Source organism: Gracilinanus agilis, chromosome 4, assembly GCF_016433145.1.
Source record: "Gracilinanus agilis isolate LMUSP501 chromosome 4, AgileGrace, whole genome shotgun sequence".
In the NCBI taxonomy this organism is placed as follows: Eukaryota; Metazoa; Chordata; class Mammalia; order Didelphimorphia; family Didelphidae; genus Gracilinanus; species Gracilinanus agilis.
In genome coordinates this window covers 377,835,393-377,850,981 of record NC_058133.1, presented here as the reverse complement: position 1 = coordinate 377,850,981, position 15,589 = coordinate 377,835,393, and the positions used below count along the sequence as shown (strand labels likewise).

The 15,589-nt window shown below is 33.5% G+C and overlaps 1 protein-coding gene across 1 annotated transcript in view; it reads left to right on the top strand.

Moving 5' to 3' along the window:
* LOC123247850 (triadin-like) overlaps window positions 1-15,589 on the top strand; it is a 366,108-nt gene that overhangs the window by 127,326 nt on the left and 223,193 nt on the right. The window contains exons 7-8 of the mRNA XM_044676898.1: window positions 6,962-7,021; window positions 10,893-11,069. Coding sequence (XP_044532833.1) covers window positions 6,962-7,021; window positions 10,893-11,069 — 237 coding nt within the window. The remainder of the gene's footprint in view (window positions 1-6,961; window positions 7,022-10,892; window positions 11,070-15,589) is intronic.

Sequence of the window (15,589 nt, the reverse complement as noted above, 5' to 3'; positions counted from 1 at the left end):
GTTCTAGGTTAGTCTACTCTTCTGAAAAACCTGTGGGTCCATAACTGCTTAGTACTTAGTTGGCATAATGTCTAGCACTTCTTAGGTGCTATACCAGTGCTTATTCCCTTCCTGTCCCCAATCAACAAATGTGTACTTATTGTCCAAAGACCAGCCTGTCTACCCATGGAGAACATAGTTCATGGAAAGAACACTGGTTGAAGAATTAGGGCTCTGGGATTCAAATTTCATTTCTGACTCTTTTATTATCTTTATCATTTTGAGTAAGTCACTAAACCTGCCTGAGATTTAGTTTCTTCGTCCCTAAAAATTAGAGGACTGAGCTAAATGACTTCAATAGTTCTTCTACCTGACACTTAAAGATTCTTTTTGCAATATTTGTATCTATTTTATACACTTCACATTTGAGCATTTGAATTTCAAATGTTTGTTTTGTATCAATGTTTTCTCTAATGAAATCTAAATGGATTTTATATGGTTATCTTCCTGTCTATTGAGAAAAAAGTGCCCACTTGCTTTTTCTTAGAGAATTGTGTCCTTCACTAAAGTTTTCTTTTGCCTCACTGTGGAGCTGGCACTAGACTCTCAAAGGTTATCCCAATGAAATATTATTACTGAAAGAGCCTGCCAATCTGGAAAGACTTCAGGTACTGGCTTCAGGGAAAGATAATATCCATGTAATCTGAAGAAGAGTCTTTATCATACCAGGTTGGAAGTGTGTTAAAATTTTTGGCCATAGCAACTCATAAAGATCATCTATGGTCACTGAAGAGTTATAGTCTATTAGTGAATATCTGCCCTGATTAAAACATGAATTTTTCCAGTAGTGAAATATATTACCAATATTTGCTCAAATTTCAGATTATATATACATGTATAAATATTCAGCCTAATGGCATTATTAATTTATAATTTTGTTCTTTGTTGATTCTTTGTAACTTCTATGATGTTTAAAATCATTGGTTTTTTTTCAAATATGAAGGAGAATTTATTGATTTATTGCTTTTTAAATTGTAATTTTTGGGGGAAATTCTACAAATTTAAAAAATAATGTACTATAGAAATTGGATTAAAGCCATGGACATACATTCTTATGAAAGAGCCTTTCTAGTTACCAGATATCTCATACCAATTATAGTACATATGCTTGTAGCTTTTAAATATTATTCATGTTTCTTACCAGGGAAAGATAATTTACTAAGACATTCATGATAATAGTGTATGAATGGAGTCCTGTTCAATTCAACTGAGCTCAGACCTTCCTTTTCAAACTATATCATTCATATCATGTGACTTATTAAGTGGAGATCAGGGAATGGCAGTGGAAAGATCTCCTTGGCAGGTTGATAAGGGAGAATGTAATTATAGTTGGAAAGGAGAGGCATTCAAATTCTGTTCTTCATGGTTCTGCAGCTAGATATATGAATGTCTAAGCTCTCAACAGTGCTATGTGTTTTAAAATCAGAGGGATTCTGATATTCTTGCACTTGGAATGATTATTTGGAACATATTTCAAGAAAAACAAATTTCTGTTAAAGGCTGAAAATTTTGGGGTAGCTAGATGGCTCAGTAGATGGAGAACCAGGCCTAGAAATAGGAGGTCCTAGGTTCAAATCTGGCCTCAGACACTTCCTAGCTGAGTGACCCTGGGCAAGTCACTTAACCCGCATTGCCGAGCCCTTACCACTCTTTTGCCTTGGAACCAATACATAGTATTCATTCTAAGATGTAAGATAAGAGTTAAAAAAATAAAATAAAATAAAGGCTGAAAATTTTTAAAAATACTTTGTTTTTCCTTAAATACCTGAGGATAGCTACTCTAAGTTTGTTTTCTGTTTAAATATTATCAGTAACCATGAAGTTAATTGCTATTCATATTCTTGAGGCAAAAAAAAATATGTAGAATGGAATTCCCATTTCCTCTCCAATAATTTCCTAAAATTTTATTAGGAAAAATATTAAATGTAAGAATATAGTTGGCCTTCTCTCTCAAATACTTTAGTGAATCTCCCCTGCTTCTCTCTTCCCGCCTCTTCTTTTCTATCCATTTAATGTTGTTGGCAATCTCTCATATCTATCTCATGACTTAAAATTCTCCTTTCCCTTCTTTTTTTCTCCACAAATGCTACATGAAATGAGAAGATTTTTTTTAAAGTGTGGAAGTCTGAAAATGAGATCCTAAAAGCTGAATATCGTTTAAAGCCTTAGAACTTCAAACAAAAAGAGTATACCATGTGATAATTCCCTCTGCCACTTTCATTTACTCATGTGGATCCCAAGAGTTGGTAGAATAGCAGTATATAAAAGTGAGCCCTTTTAGAATCCTGCTGTCTCAAATTCATCATAGTCTCACTGCTTTTTCAGAGGTAGATATTTATGGGCTAGTTATTTTGATTAGAATTTTAGCAAGACCTACTGGAAGATATATTTTATATTTGAAATGGAATAAAATCATTGGACATCACAATTTATAATACACAACACACAAATTACATTAGCAAGTTGTTTATTTTCTTACCCTCTGGAGATTTACTCTGTTACAGAGAGTTTATATAATGACCTCGGCAAAATATGACCATGACAGATAATTTATTTATAATGTTTTCCTAAAGGAACACTCATTTTACTCCAAAGGTAGAATTCATACTGTATTCTTATTCTTCCACTAATTAAACACAATTGTGATATTAGTGGCATTGATAATATGAATAATAATAACAACAATAATAACACTTTAAAGTTTGCAAGATATTTTCTGCTTATTAAACTCATGTGATTCTCACAATGAACCTGGGAGGTAGGTTGATCTCATTATCCACATTTTGTAGTTGAGGAAATTAAGTCAGGGGAAGTACATACTTTTCTAGGGTTACACAGCTTGTAAGTGTCTAGGGCAGGATTCAAACCCAGATTTTCCTGACTCAAATTCCATTCTATATACTACGTCACCTAACTGCAAGGGAGATTTAACTTCCTAATTATTTTTTCAAAAAAATTAAAATCAACTTACATTCCTCGGATACAATGTTTGATAATGCTATTAGAACATAGAGAGGGAAAGGATGGATTCAATGGAAAATATATTTAAGAACCTAAAAAAATCAATCATAATTTTTAAATTGTCTTAGGTATGTAGAAAATAGAGATTTCATGGAATAATTTTATTACAACAATTGTAAGAGAATGACCTATTTCACATGTTTGTAAAAATTTTCTCAAAATTAGCAAACAGCATTCAATAAATAATCAAGTAATTAAATATTTAAAAGTTCATAAAAATAATTGATGGGTGCTTTTTATGGAAGCACCATCCTTCAGTAATCATAGTTATAATTGCAATAAGAAATTCATTTCCTGTTGGGTCTAGTAGCTGCTGATTTGATGTGAATAAATGATTTGAGTATCATCACCCAGTAGGCACTCAGTAAATACTAGATGATCATTTTTTACCACTGGAAAGGATTCCAACATGGGTGTGCCAGAGCCAGCTACTACTGGTTCATCAGAAATTATTATCACATTTTCAGAATGAGTTTTACACCTTATAAATCAGAGAATGCCACAATTCCGGACTTGATTTAGTGTGGGGCTTTTTTGTTTTATTTTTTGATTATTTAGACTTAAAACTTAAGAAAGCATTGGAGACGATATTAATATGGATATTAAACTTAAATATGTGTCATGAATATATCTTCTCCCAAATATCCAGTTATTAAACATTTGCTGGTGTACTCCTCTCAGAAGACTATGATTGAACCTCCATTTTAAATAGTTATGGAAAAAAATGCGGAGATAAGTGATGGACCCAAAGACATACTGTTAATTAGTAGAAGAATTGGAGACAGAAGCCATACTTAAATAGTACCATTCTAATGAGGATACTTTCCAATACACTATGAATGTATTCATCAGTGTTTGGTCCCTAATACTCATAATTTATACCTAAACCAAATGGTTAGAGGAGTCTATGAAACAGTTAAATGATTAGTTTTTTTTAATATGAAGGGACTCTAATTTTGACTAAAAAAAGTTAGATTAAATAAAAATATGCATGAATAAAACTTACTCAAACTATAATCCCCATTAGTTAGTCTCTCCCACCCAGAACCTTGTTGCTTAGTCAAAGATAACCTATTTTCCACCTTTTCTAATTAATCTTTTTTCCTATTATTTTGAATTTGATTCAATAACTCTAGAAGATCATCAATTAAAAAATAGAAGAGGGGCAGCTGGGTAGCTCAGTGGATTGAAAGTCAGACCTAGAGACAGGAGGTCCTAGGTTCAAATCTGGCCTCAGCCACTTCCCAGCTGTGTGACCCTGGGCAAGTCACTTGACCCCCATTGCCCACCCTTACCAATCTTCCACCTATGAGACAATACACCGAAGTACAAGGGTTTAAAAAAAAAAAAGAAAAGAAAAAATAGAAGATATGTACTCATACTAGTGCAATTATAGATCCTAAAATTAATATGTGACTGAATCTGAGACATAGTTTACCAAATCATAAACAACAACTTTTGCATATTGCATAGGGCAACTAGGTGGTGCAGTGAAGCTTGGAATTAGGGCTCGGATTCCACGAGCACTGGGCTTGGAATCAGGAAGACATCTTTCTTAGTTCAAATCTGACCTCAGATGCTTACTACCTGTATGACACTGGGCAAGTCACATCATTTTGCTTGCCTCATCTGTCAAATGAGCTGGAGAAGGAAATGGCAAACCACTTCAATATCATGGCCAAGAAAAACACAAATGAATTCAGGAAGAATCAGATAAGACTGAAAAGTGACTGAAGAACAGTGCATATTGCAGTCTTCTTGATTCTAGCTCTGTTTTTAATTTTTTATTTTTGCCTTAGAAAAGCATTGTCTTTTTATCTACTGTGATCATCTCTCCCATGTGACCCTTTGATAAAAATCCAGATGAAAGAGACTCTACAGCATGTGGATCAGAGTACCATATGTTCACCTTGTTCTCTTCCTTTATGATTGAAGAAGAGAGAAGTTCATGATCACTCTCCTTCACTAAAAATAATAGCTCAAGTTTATTATAGCACCTATTAGTTTCCAGGGTGTTTATTTTGTCCAAGATCATGACATTACTATTTGAGAGAAAATTTGAACCCAGGTTCCTGATTTCATGGCCTGTGTTCCATCTACTAAGTCATGTGGTTTCTCAAAAGTAATAATTCAAAAAATGGAATTGTTCCCTAGACTAGAAAAAAAATTATTAAAACGTAAAGCAGGATCCGTTGACATAAACTTATGGGGATACAATGGGAGTGTTGGTTGGTGTTAAGATTAAAATTCTCTGGAGACTGTATCATAATTTATAAGTATTTATTAAATCACAAAAAGTAGGTCAGAGAAAGAAAAGGCACCAGGCACATGTAGCTGGCTCTTCCCTTCCCAAGCATCCCTCTCCCCAAAGGCTGTGCCAGTTTCCCAGCTCACCCCCTGGTACTTCCCTAGCTGTGTCATCCTTCAGCACCAAGGAGCCAGACTTCCCTTCCCAACCTGAATTTATAAATTCAATGACAACGCTTTCCTGGGTCTCTCTAATTGACCACAGACTGGGTCAGAGGTCAGTCTTCTGCATGCCAAGAGTCACAAAGGACAAGAGGAGAGCCTGTTATGGGTGCCAAGTTGCCACAAGACTTCTGGAATTCTCCAGAATGTGCATGAATCTCCCTTATTCAGATAAACCTAATCTTCTTAACTCAATCAGAAGGTGGGGTTAATACCACCCCCAAAAGAATAGGGGTTCAGAATAGTAAATTCTTACTTTGGGAAAGGATGGATTCTAGTAGGAGGACCAAACATCACACTCTTGTCCAGGAAGCTGACCCCAAGTATTGCTTTTTGAATTCATGGACCACATCATTTCCTGACTCAAATTATACCTATTATCATTCATTCTACTGAAGTTGTTTTTGTCTTTTAGTCACTTTCTGAAATATACAGGAAAGGTCATGCTTTAACTCCTTAATCCAAAATTCTCAAACTTGTCTGTGGTATGCTAGGAGCTGGCAAAATGTCCAAGTGCAACTTGAATAAGATTAAAATGCAATTGAGAAATATTTAACAAAATAAATACAGATACAATATAAACGATGCTAATTTGTGGCTCTCTACATAAGCATGCAGCCAACAAGTATCTGCTTTTTTTTTTATTTCAACCCAATTTACTTAAAGCATTACCAAATAACATCAAAAACCACTTAGTGGTAGATCTGGGATTAGAGGTCATGTCCCAGATGAGGTAGACATTTAGTGATGGTGTTGGGGATTGAAAAAATCAAAGTAGAAAAATGCCAAAGACAACTTTTGCCCACATCATATCTGTTTCTGAGGTCAGACTTATGGGATCACTTCAAATCATCATGTGTGCTACCTTTGTAGATGTGCCCATAATCTATACTGTAGAATACTCCTGAAATCATTTTGACAGTAATATAAAGAGAGTTTAAATATCTTTAAAAAAAAATAGATGAACTCACACCAGTTTATAAAGATTGATTCCCCTTGGATTCTACCATGTTGTGCTCTGATTTCCTATACCTTTTGTCTCCCGTTAGCCCTCCTCCACTGGGCAGAAACTTCTTTTTTTAATTTTATGTAGTTGGGTATTGAGATCATGGTGATTATGGAATGAGGTTTTGGGTCTGGCGTCAAGAAGACCAGAGTTCCAATTACATCTCAGAAAATTAGCTGAGTAATCCTAGGCAAGTGAACAGTTTTCTTACATATAAAATGGCAACACTAATAGCAGTTAACTCACAGGACTTTTGTGCAGATCAAATGAGATAATATGTTTAAAGTGTTTTGCAAACCTTAAAGCACTATATGAATGTTAGCTATTATTATTAATGGAAGAAAAATAATTTTCTCATGTGACTTGAGTTCCTGGTAATGCTTCACTCTTAAATTCAAATATACTATCATTTCTTTTCCCTTCTAGCAAGTCACAAGGATAAACATGAGAAAAAAGGAAAACCAGAAGCAAGAACACTACTAAAAGGTAAATGCTACTGAATATACACATATGTATATATATATATATATATATATATATATATATATATATATATATATATATATATATACATCGGTCAAATGATGTTTTCAGTCAGTAGACAATGTAATAATTTTATGAATCCATATATATACATAGTATATATATATATATATATATATATATTGGTCAAATGATGCTTTCTCTTAAGGGGTAATATGGGAAGGAATTGCCTGGGTATTTTAAGGTAACAAATGAAATAATTTTAAAAAATATATAGGACATGGCCTCAGACACTTCCCAGCTGTGTGACCCTGGGCAAGTCACTTGACCCCCATTGCCTACCCTTACCACTCTTCTGCCTTGGAACCAATACACAGTATTGACTCTAAGACGGAAGGTAAGGGTTTTAAGAAAAAAAAAATATATATATATATATAGGACAGACCATGTCAAGATTTCATACCCTTAGTTGTTTTGTGGCACATCTGAAACTTTCTACACTGACTACCTTGTTCTTTCAAATATGGTTGATGGGATGGGTCATTAAAAAGTAATTAAATCTTTTGGAAGAGAGAAGGAAATGAAATATGATATGGTTTGGTGGCACAAAAATAGGGAACTTGGTAGACCCAGATTCTTAATGAAATTTTGGGATCTATGGAGTAGTTAAGAAACTTAAGGCTCCCTTTTTTCTTCTCAATATTTCCCCAACTCCCCCATTCATACTCTTCTCATTACGAATTTGTGATCCAGGACACTGACTTTTCCTTTCTTGATAGAGGAATCAGCACAGAAAATCTCTCCAGTAATTCTGACTTTCAACACATATTATTATCAAAACACTTTTAGCATACAGTATAGACAGCTTTAAATCTAGACAAACAAGATCACAGTTCATTTATTTTTATTTAATTCTCCAAGTTTTACCAAACTGACCAATAGGTAGCATCTGCAAATCGTTGAATTCCCTTGCCTTTTTTTTTTTCATAATGGAAGAAACTGAGTAGGCAGGTAACAACCATGATTTCTTTTTCTGCAAGTTTTTAAAAGTCTATATTGTGTTCATGGACACTGATATGTACAACCGAGTTTTAAAAACCAAGAACTGGTACAATTTTAGTATCATCTTTATGTATCAGTATTAGTAAGAGTGTAACTTTTTTTTGGACCAGACCTATGATTTCATTAGCATAAAAAACTTTTAAGAAAGAAATCCCCTCTAACAACAATCTGAACTTATTCCACAATTTATAATCTTCTAGTTTGCTTCCTGAGACACTGGGAAGTTATAGGATTTTCCCAGGGTCATGTGACTAGCATTTATTTTTTTAAGTAGGATTTGAACTTTAATTTCATTACTTTAAAGCTTACTTTTAATCCACTATATCATGCTGGGTCTCGATAATATCCTCTATTTGTTTATATATAGTCCACCTCCCCACCACCATCTAGATGGCATACAAATTGAATGGCATGTATAATTTGTTATTTTTAATGTATATTCATATGTTCTTTCCATAAAATTATATGTGGTTCAGTCCAAATTCAGACCCAAAATGATAATATTTTGCCTACATATTATGTTTCTTCTGAACATTTCAGAGTACTTTTGCATACATTATCATAAGTATCATTTCAACACTCTTATAAAAAGGAATAATTTTATCAAGATCTCCCAGACGTTAAGAGGCACAAAAGGAAACATAAACCATATCTTTCTGATTCTGAATCTTATGTTTTATTTATTGGATTCTGCTGCCTCTACACACCATATTGTTTTGGTAACAGATTACATTGTTCTGACATACTCCCCAGTGAGTAATTCCAGTACCAGGATTGGAATTAATGTAACAATTACTAGGTTTTTACATTAGAAATTTATTTTTTCCCTGGAAACAACAGTAAATGTTTACATATGCTTGTCTTTAGAAAAAAAGTTTTATTGTCATGTTGGTTAATTCTTTAAATGTTAACTTATTTTTGCACAAAACGACCCAAGCTTAGTACATATGACTGCTCTTCCAACAGAAATCACAAGATTTCTGGGACTTTATTCCTTTTCTATTTCTCCAAAACAAAATTCTTAAAACTCAGATATTTTTAAAGTGGATAATACTTTAATTTGCTTTGTGCATTTCAAAAAGTAATAATGTCTTATTTGCATGATTTATAGTTTTTAAAAATGCATTTTAGCCCTTAATGCATAAATGATAAACCTATTTTATGTATATTTAGGTCTGAATATGGATATGCTTGTGATCTCTGTATGTATATACATATATAAATATCTGCCTAGATTACATGAAATAAACTTGTGATTGACTGGTCAGTCCTACTTATTCAGAAATTAGTAAATATTTCACAAATCAGTTGACAAAAAAATAAAGTCTCAAAGCATAACAAATAGAGAAATTGAAGTCTTAGTCTAGAATTCTCTGTCATTATATTTAGGATATTGAATGTGTCAAACCTGAGTAATTTATAATTGGTATTATTTGTCTTTTTTTTTTAAAAAAACTATTACCTTCTACCTTAGAATCAATACTGTGTTTTGGTTCCAAGGTAAGAGAGTGGTAAGGGATAGGCAAAAGAGGTTAAGTGGCTTGCTTAGGCCCACAGTTAGGAAGTTTCTGAGGCCAGAATTGAACCCAAGACTGCCTGTCTCTAAAACTGACTCTCAAGCCACTGAGTCATCTAGCTGCCCCCAATCTTATTTTTCACTATAAGTCTGTATAAAAATATTTCCTTAAAATTAGAAGTAGAGATTATATACAGATAACTAGAATATTATTTTATTTTTATGCTTTCCTTTTGTTCAGTGTTTAATTTTTTTTTTAAACCCTTGTACTTCGGTGTATTGTCTCATAGGTGGAAGAGTGGTAAGGGTGGGCAATGGGGGTCAAGTGACTTGCCCAGGGTCACACAGCTGGGAAATGGCTGAGGTCGGGTTTGAACCTAGGACCTCCTGTCTCTAGGCCTGACTCTCACTCCACTGAGCTACCCAGCTGCCCCACAATGTTTAATTTTTACTTAATTTTCCCCCCTCAATTACATGTAAGCCAAATTTTTTAACATTATTTCTTTTAAAAATTTTGGCTTTCCTCACTCATATCCCTCCCCTTCATTGAAAAGGCAAGCAATTTAATATGCATTATATGCAAAACATATCTCTATTGTCTATGTTAGAAAAAAAAAAACAGGCCAAAACCCCCACCAAGAATAATAAAGGATTTTTTAAATATATTTTCATCTGCATTCAGACTCTTATCAGTTCTTTCTTTGGCATTGGATAGCATTTTTCATCATATGTCTTACAGAATTGTCTTGGATCATTGTATTGCTGAAAATTACTAAGTCGTTCAGAGTTGATCATTCTTATAATATTCCTGTTGCTATGTACAATGTGTGCAGTGTTCTGCTGGTTCTGCTCATTTCACTTTGCATTAGTTCATGTGATTCTTTCCAGGTTTTTCCAAAATCATCCTGCATATTATTTCTTAAGTCACAATTATATTTCATCAAATCATATACCACAACTTGTTCAGCCATGCCCAAATTGAGGAACATTCCTTTAATTTCTAATTATTTGCCATCCCAAAAAGAGCTATTATAAATATTTTTGTACATAAAGATCCTTATATTTTTTTCTTTGATCTCTTTGAGCTACAGACCTAGTAGACACATATCTTCATTTTCTAAAGGGCTTGGAATTCTTTTGTATATTTAATTACAATGATCTTTTCAACATCCTTTTTAAAAAGAATAGTTATTTTTTTAGTCTTTCATTTTTTTTAAACTTTATTTTATTGCCCCAGAGTGAGAGGATATGTAGTTTGTGGAGAGTTGTTTAAATGACCTTTTCCTCTTTTTGCAGATGAAAAGAAGAGTAAAGGCTCAAAAGCTGAAGAAAAGAGTAAGAAGGAAGTGAAAAGTGGAAAATCAGAGAAGGTGAAGCAAGCTGATACCAAAGCAAAAAAGGAGAAAACACCAGCTAAACCCAAAGGCAAGGAAGAAAAAGGAGCTGCAACTGTCTCAAAAAATGAACAGAAAGGTAAACATTTCAAGGAGGAAACAACTGAAGATTCTAAGAGAGTAGTCGAAAAGAAACAGAAACAATGACAATTAAAACTAAGAAAGACCCATAATAAGACTTAATAGAAGAAAAAGAAAGACTAATAAAAGTAATCTCTATGGGTCCTATCACTAACTGGAAAGTCAATATCTAAGGAGTAAAATTTTAGATACAGAAAGAGGAAAATATGTTTTATTCACTAATGATTAATTTTTTTATGTTTCCTTCAGCATTATTGAGCTGCGATGTGCTGAAATTATTGGTATTATAGGAACAAGTCTTGAGATTTGGTAATTATTAGTTGATGGGTGTCCATATGTGGTTAACTTCTTTTTAATCTACTTGTTCATTTGGTCAATTCATTTGGATCAGGTTTCAGAGATACAAAAACAAATACTATAAAATGGACTTCCCCGAATGACTCATTAACCTGGTCATGATTACAATATATTTTGCTTTCTCAAGTATTAGTGTAAATTTTTAATGAAAAAATACTCAGCATCTGGATATATATACTAGAGTTATCTCAATTATGCAACATTTTGCAATGGTACCATTTGGGAAATATCTAACCTTATAGAAATAACATAATCTTATTAGACAGAAAGAATTAATATAGGGAATCTTAAACTTTGGATCCAGATTCCGTTGACATTTTTTGAAGATATTAAGACTTTAGAGCTGTCTCCAATAGCCTCACCTGTAAATATTAAGATAGTGATATTTGGAAGGCAGCATAGTATAAGATATAGAAAGTTATCTTTAATGTTAGAATATTCAAATTCCTGCTTCTGACACAACTTTTGCCTGTAACCCTAGAAACCTCACTTTAATCTCTCAGTTTCCCAGGCAATTATCTAATAATATAAATTGCAGGTGCTGGGCTACCTTGGCAGAGGGGAATTTGATGGTCGGAATTTCCATATACCACTACAATTACTGATTTGGTCCCAAAATAAAATATTTATCAATGTCAAAAAAACTGTTAAGATTAAATATTTTGCATACTAAGTATATATAATATTTGAATGTATAGTTCATATGAAGCTTTGAACTTTTTTGAAGAATGGTGTTATATAAATACAAAGGAGTAAGATAGTTGGTGGATCCCCAACAACAGAGTAGTAGCATTCTTCTGGTCCCAATTAATTTTATCCCCATTCCAGACTTGAATTCAGTTCCCTCGCTATATACCTGCCATAGTAAACTTTCCATTTTCCACACTGGTAGCAAACATTTTCCTTCTACACCAGGGAGTCTTAAGCTGGGGTTCTTAATTCATGAATTTGGTTTTTATTTTAAGTATTTAAAGACATTTTTAAAGGGACCCAGAGGCTTTACTAGACTGCCAAATAGTTCGAAAATGTAAATAAAAATTAATAACCCTAGAACTAGAATCTTCTGTGGCTTCCATAAGCAACTTTCCTGTGGTTTAGTTTAAAGTATTTCAATAAAGATTCAGAGGACATAGGAGAAAGAAAATGATCAACTTTTTGCTTGCTTTACTTGCTTGTTGAGTTTTATTTGAGGGCCAATTTTTCCTCAGTTTTAGATTGAGTAGAATAGTAAAACATAAAACTTGGAGTTACATTCAGTTGAAGTAACATCAGTAGTGACTATTACAGTTTGGAGAGTGAAACTAAAAATTAATGAGTTTTTCTCTTCCCCTCAGGAAGGTATAGCCAATGAAATAGGCAAAAGGAGTATGGTGATAAGATGTCCAAAATACCTCTCTTTTATTTGTTAAAATAAAAAACAAAACAACTTTTGTTCCTGAGTCCACAGATAATGATTTTAAGTTTTGAAATGGTGGTACAAAAGCATGAGAACAAAAGCAGCCCACCTCTTTCTCTGTCAGTACTCTGTAAACTCTAAGGCATTTGATTTTTTTTTCAAGCCCCTTTTCTCATCATTGAACTGTAGATTGTAAGCATGTAGAAATCAGTTGCCTGTTTCTGTCCTTGGGGCTCCCAGAAGCTTTTTTTTTCCATTTTCAAACTAATATAAACTGAAAAGGAATAAGAAATAAAACTTGCTCTTTCTATCATTACTATTTGGGTCCTGAAATGTTCATGGATCTATATATAGGGCACATGGAAAATTGATTCTGAATGAACTATTGATTAGGACCAATTGTACTACAGTGGAAAATAGCCAGCTGCCCTTGAAGCTCTCTCCTACTTAGCTGTTATTTTCATAGACTAGCATTTTATTTGTCAGTTTTCTAAAAGTCTTTGTGTTTAGGATAGATTTTTACAATGAAAAATAATAGGCAAGGAGTTGAAAAATGCTAGAATTTTTATCCATACAAAATATTTTGAGGGCAGTTTGGTTTCTTGGGCTATAAACAATACAAAGAAAATGGATAGTCCAAAATGCATAAAAATTAAGTAGCTCCACGTCTGTCATATAAATACTTTTTGAATATAGATAAATCTTTGAAATTTAATAAAATTATTTGATGTCCTGTTATTTGGACATCCTGTTTATAAAAGGTTTTGATTTGGCTCTCTTGGAAACTATTTCACTTCATATTCACATACTTTCAAAAAAGTATGTTTTTTCAGTATGAAATTGGAATGGTAATATAGAGCCAAGACCAATCGTAAATAATATAGCACAAGGTGCTCCACCAGAGGGTGCTGTCCCAGCTGAAGCTGCCTTTTCTGCTGACTTTTCCCACTTAGAATTACCTTTTCTGAGCGACCATAAACCTAGGCATACAGCCAAGGCAGCAGATGAGGGCTGTCTATCACTATTCCCTGAGAACCTGAAAGGGAAAAATGGAAAACAAAATGTTTATTTGTTTGTTTGTTTATTTGTTTTTCTTGGACAGAGTTCATTTGGCCAAGAAAAAAAATACCAATATGGTAACTAAACACAAAATTTACATATTGATATAGATAGCTATGTAGAGAGATATATGTGTGTGTGGACACATCATGCATGTAAACATATATATATAGCCACATGTTATCACGTATATCAAAATACATAAAATGATGCCTGAATATAAAATTTTTCTATATATTATTTATGTAATATAGACATGGAGAGGAAATATTTATCTATGCAACTATACTATATCCTCAAGAAACAATTTTAAATCAGATTGAATCATTCCTTGATTCTAAAAAAACATTTCCTGACTATAATTCTGTTTACCATATCTGAATTTTATTTGTGTCTTTTTGCCTTCCATATCAGTGACTCTTCTTTAGCCTCCTGTCCAACTCCACAAGCAGGAGACATGGCCTGGGTCCCCAAGTGAAGGGTAAAGCTCCATCCCTTCCTCCAGATGGACTACTGATCTTCCTCTGTCCAGAGAGGCAGTGGCCTTAACAAAATAAAATCCTGGCTCAGGACTGAAGCAAACCAGCAACTTGAGGGAGGCAGACTTTAATCAAAACAAATTAAGAGTGTAAAGCTCTCAAGTAAAAATAAGTCTAACCAATGTGTAGAAGTAAGATAGCCCAAATTTGAAGCTTAAAATGTAAATAAAATTTAGTTTCAATCACTTTGAGATCCTTCATTAATATTATTGTTTTATTTAAAATTCATCCATGCATGAATTAGGCTGTCAAATATTAATAGCCTTTTTCATTCTCAGAGTTCTACTCATTAAATGTGTTTCTCCCTTTGGAGGGGAAAGTTCCAACATCTATTCTCACAAAAAGACGTAAGGTACAATAAGGGAGCCCATGGGTTCTTTTTTTTTTTTAAAGACATATTTAAACCTTTACCTTCCATCTTGTGTATTGATTCCAAGGCAGAAGAGTGGTAGGAGCTATGCAATGGAGGTTAAGTGACTCATCCAGGGTCACACTGCTGGGAAGTGTCTAAGGTCATATTTGAATCCAGGACCTCCCATCTCTAGACCTGGCTCTCTTTCCAATGAAGCACCTACCTTCCCCAACTGTGGGGGAACTTCTAATGTTAAAACTTCAGCTCATCCAAATGTTAATGGAAGATTTTTTTCTTGCAAACACAAATCTGAACTACTGGCAACAACATCAGTATTTTCTTTACTTCATAATTGAAAATTATCTCTTAATAGCAGGGCTTCATTTTTTAAATTTAATTTTAGTTAGTTTGAGCAGGTACATTTTTCTTGTACAAAATACACAGAATCCAATGCAATACTTGCTCGATGGTCCCATATCTAAGAATCTGTCCAATTCTGAAACTGATAAGACCTTGAAAGGGACCTTAAAGATCATCTTATCTGACTTCTTCACTTTCTAGGTAAAGTGATCCAAAAACATGTTAAGAAATGATTACAAAGTTATACATTTAATAATTCAAAGACCTGATATTTTAAATCATGTTTCTCTCTTCTTTATAGTCAGTTAGGAAATCTGTAGTGATAACATGAATGTGATGACATAAGGCAGGTACATAATTTTGGAACGTTGGAATTTGCCAGGCCTGGTCTTAGGCATTAAGTGTGGACATACTGTGGACATGAAGGCCTGAGGGCATGAGAGACAAAAGATGGG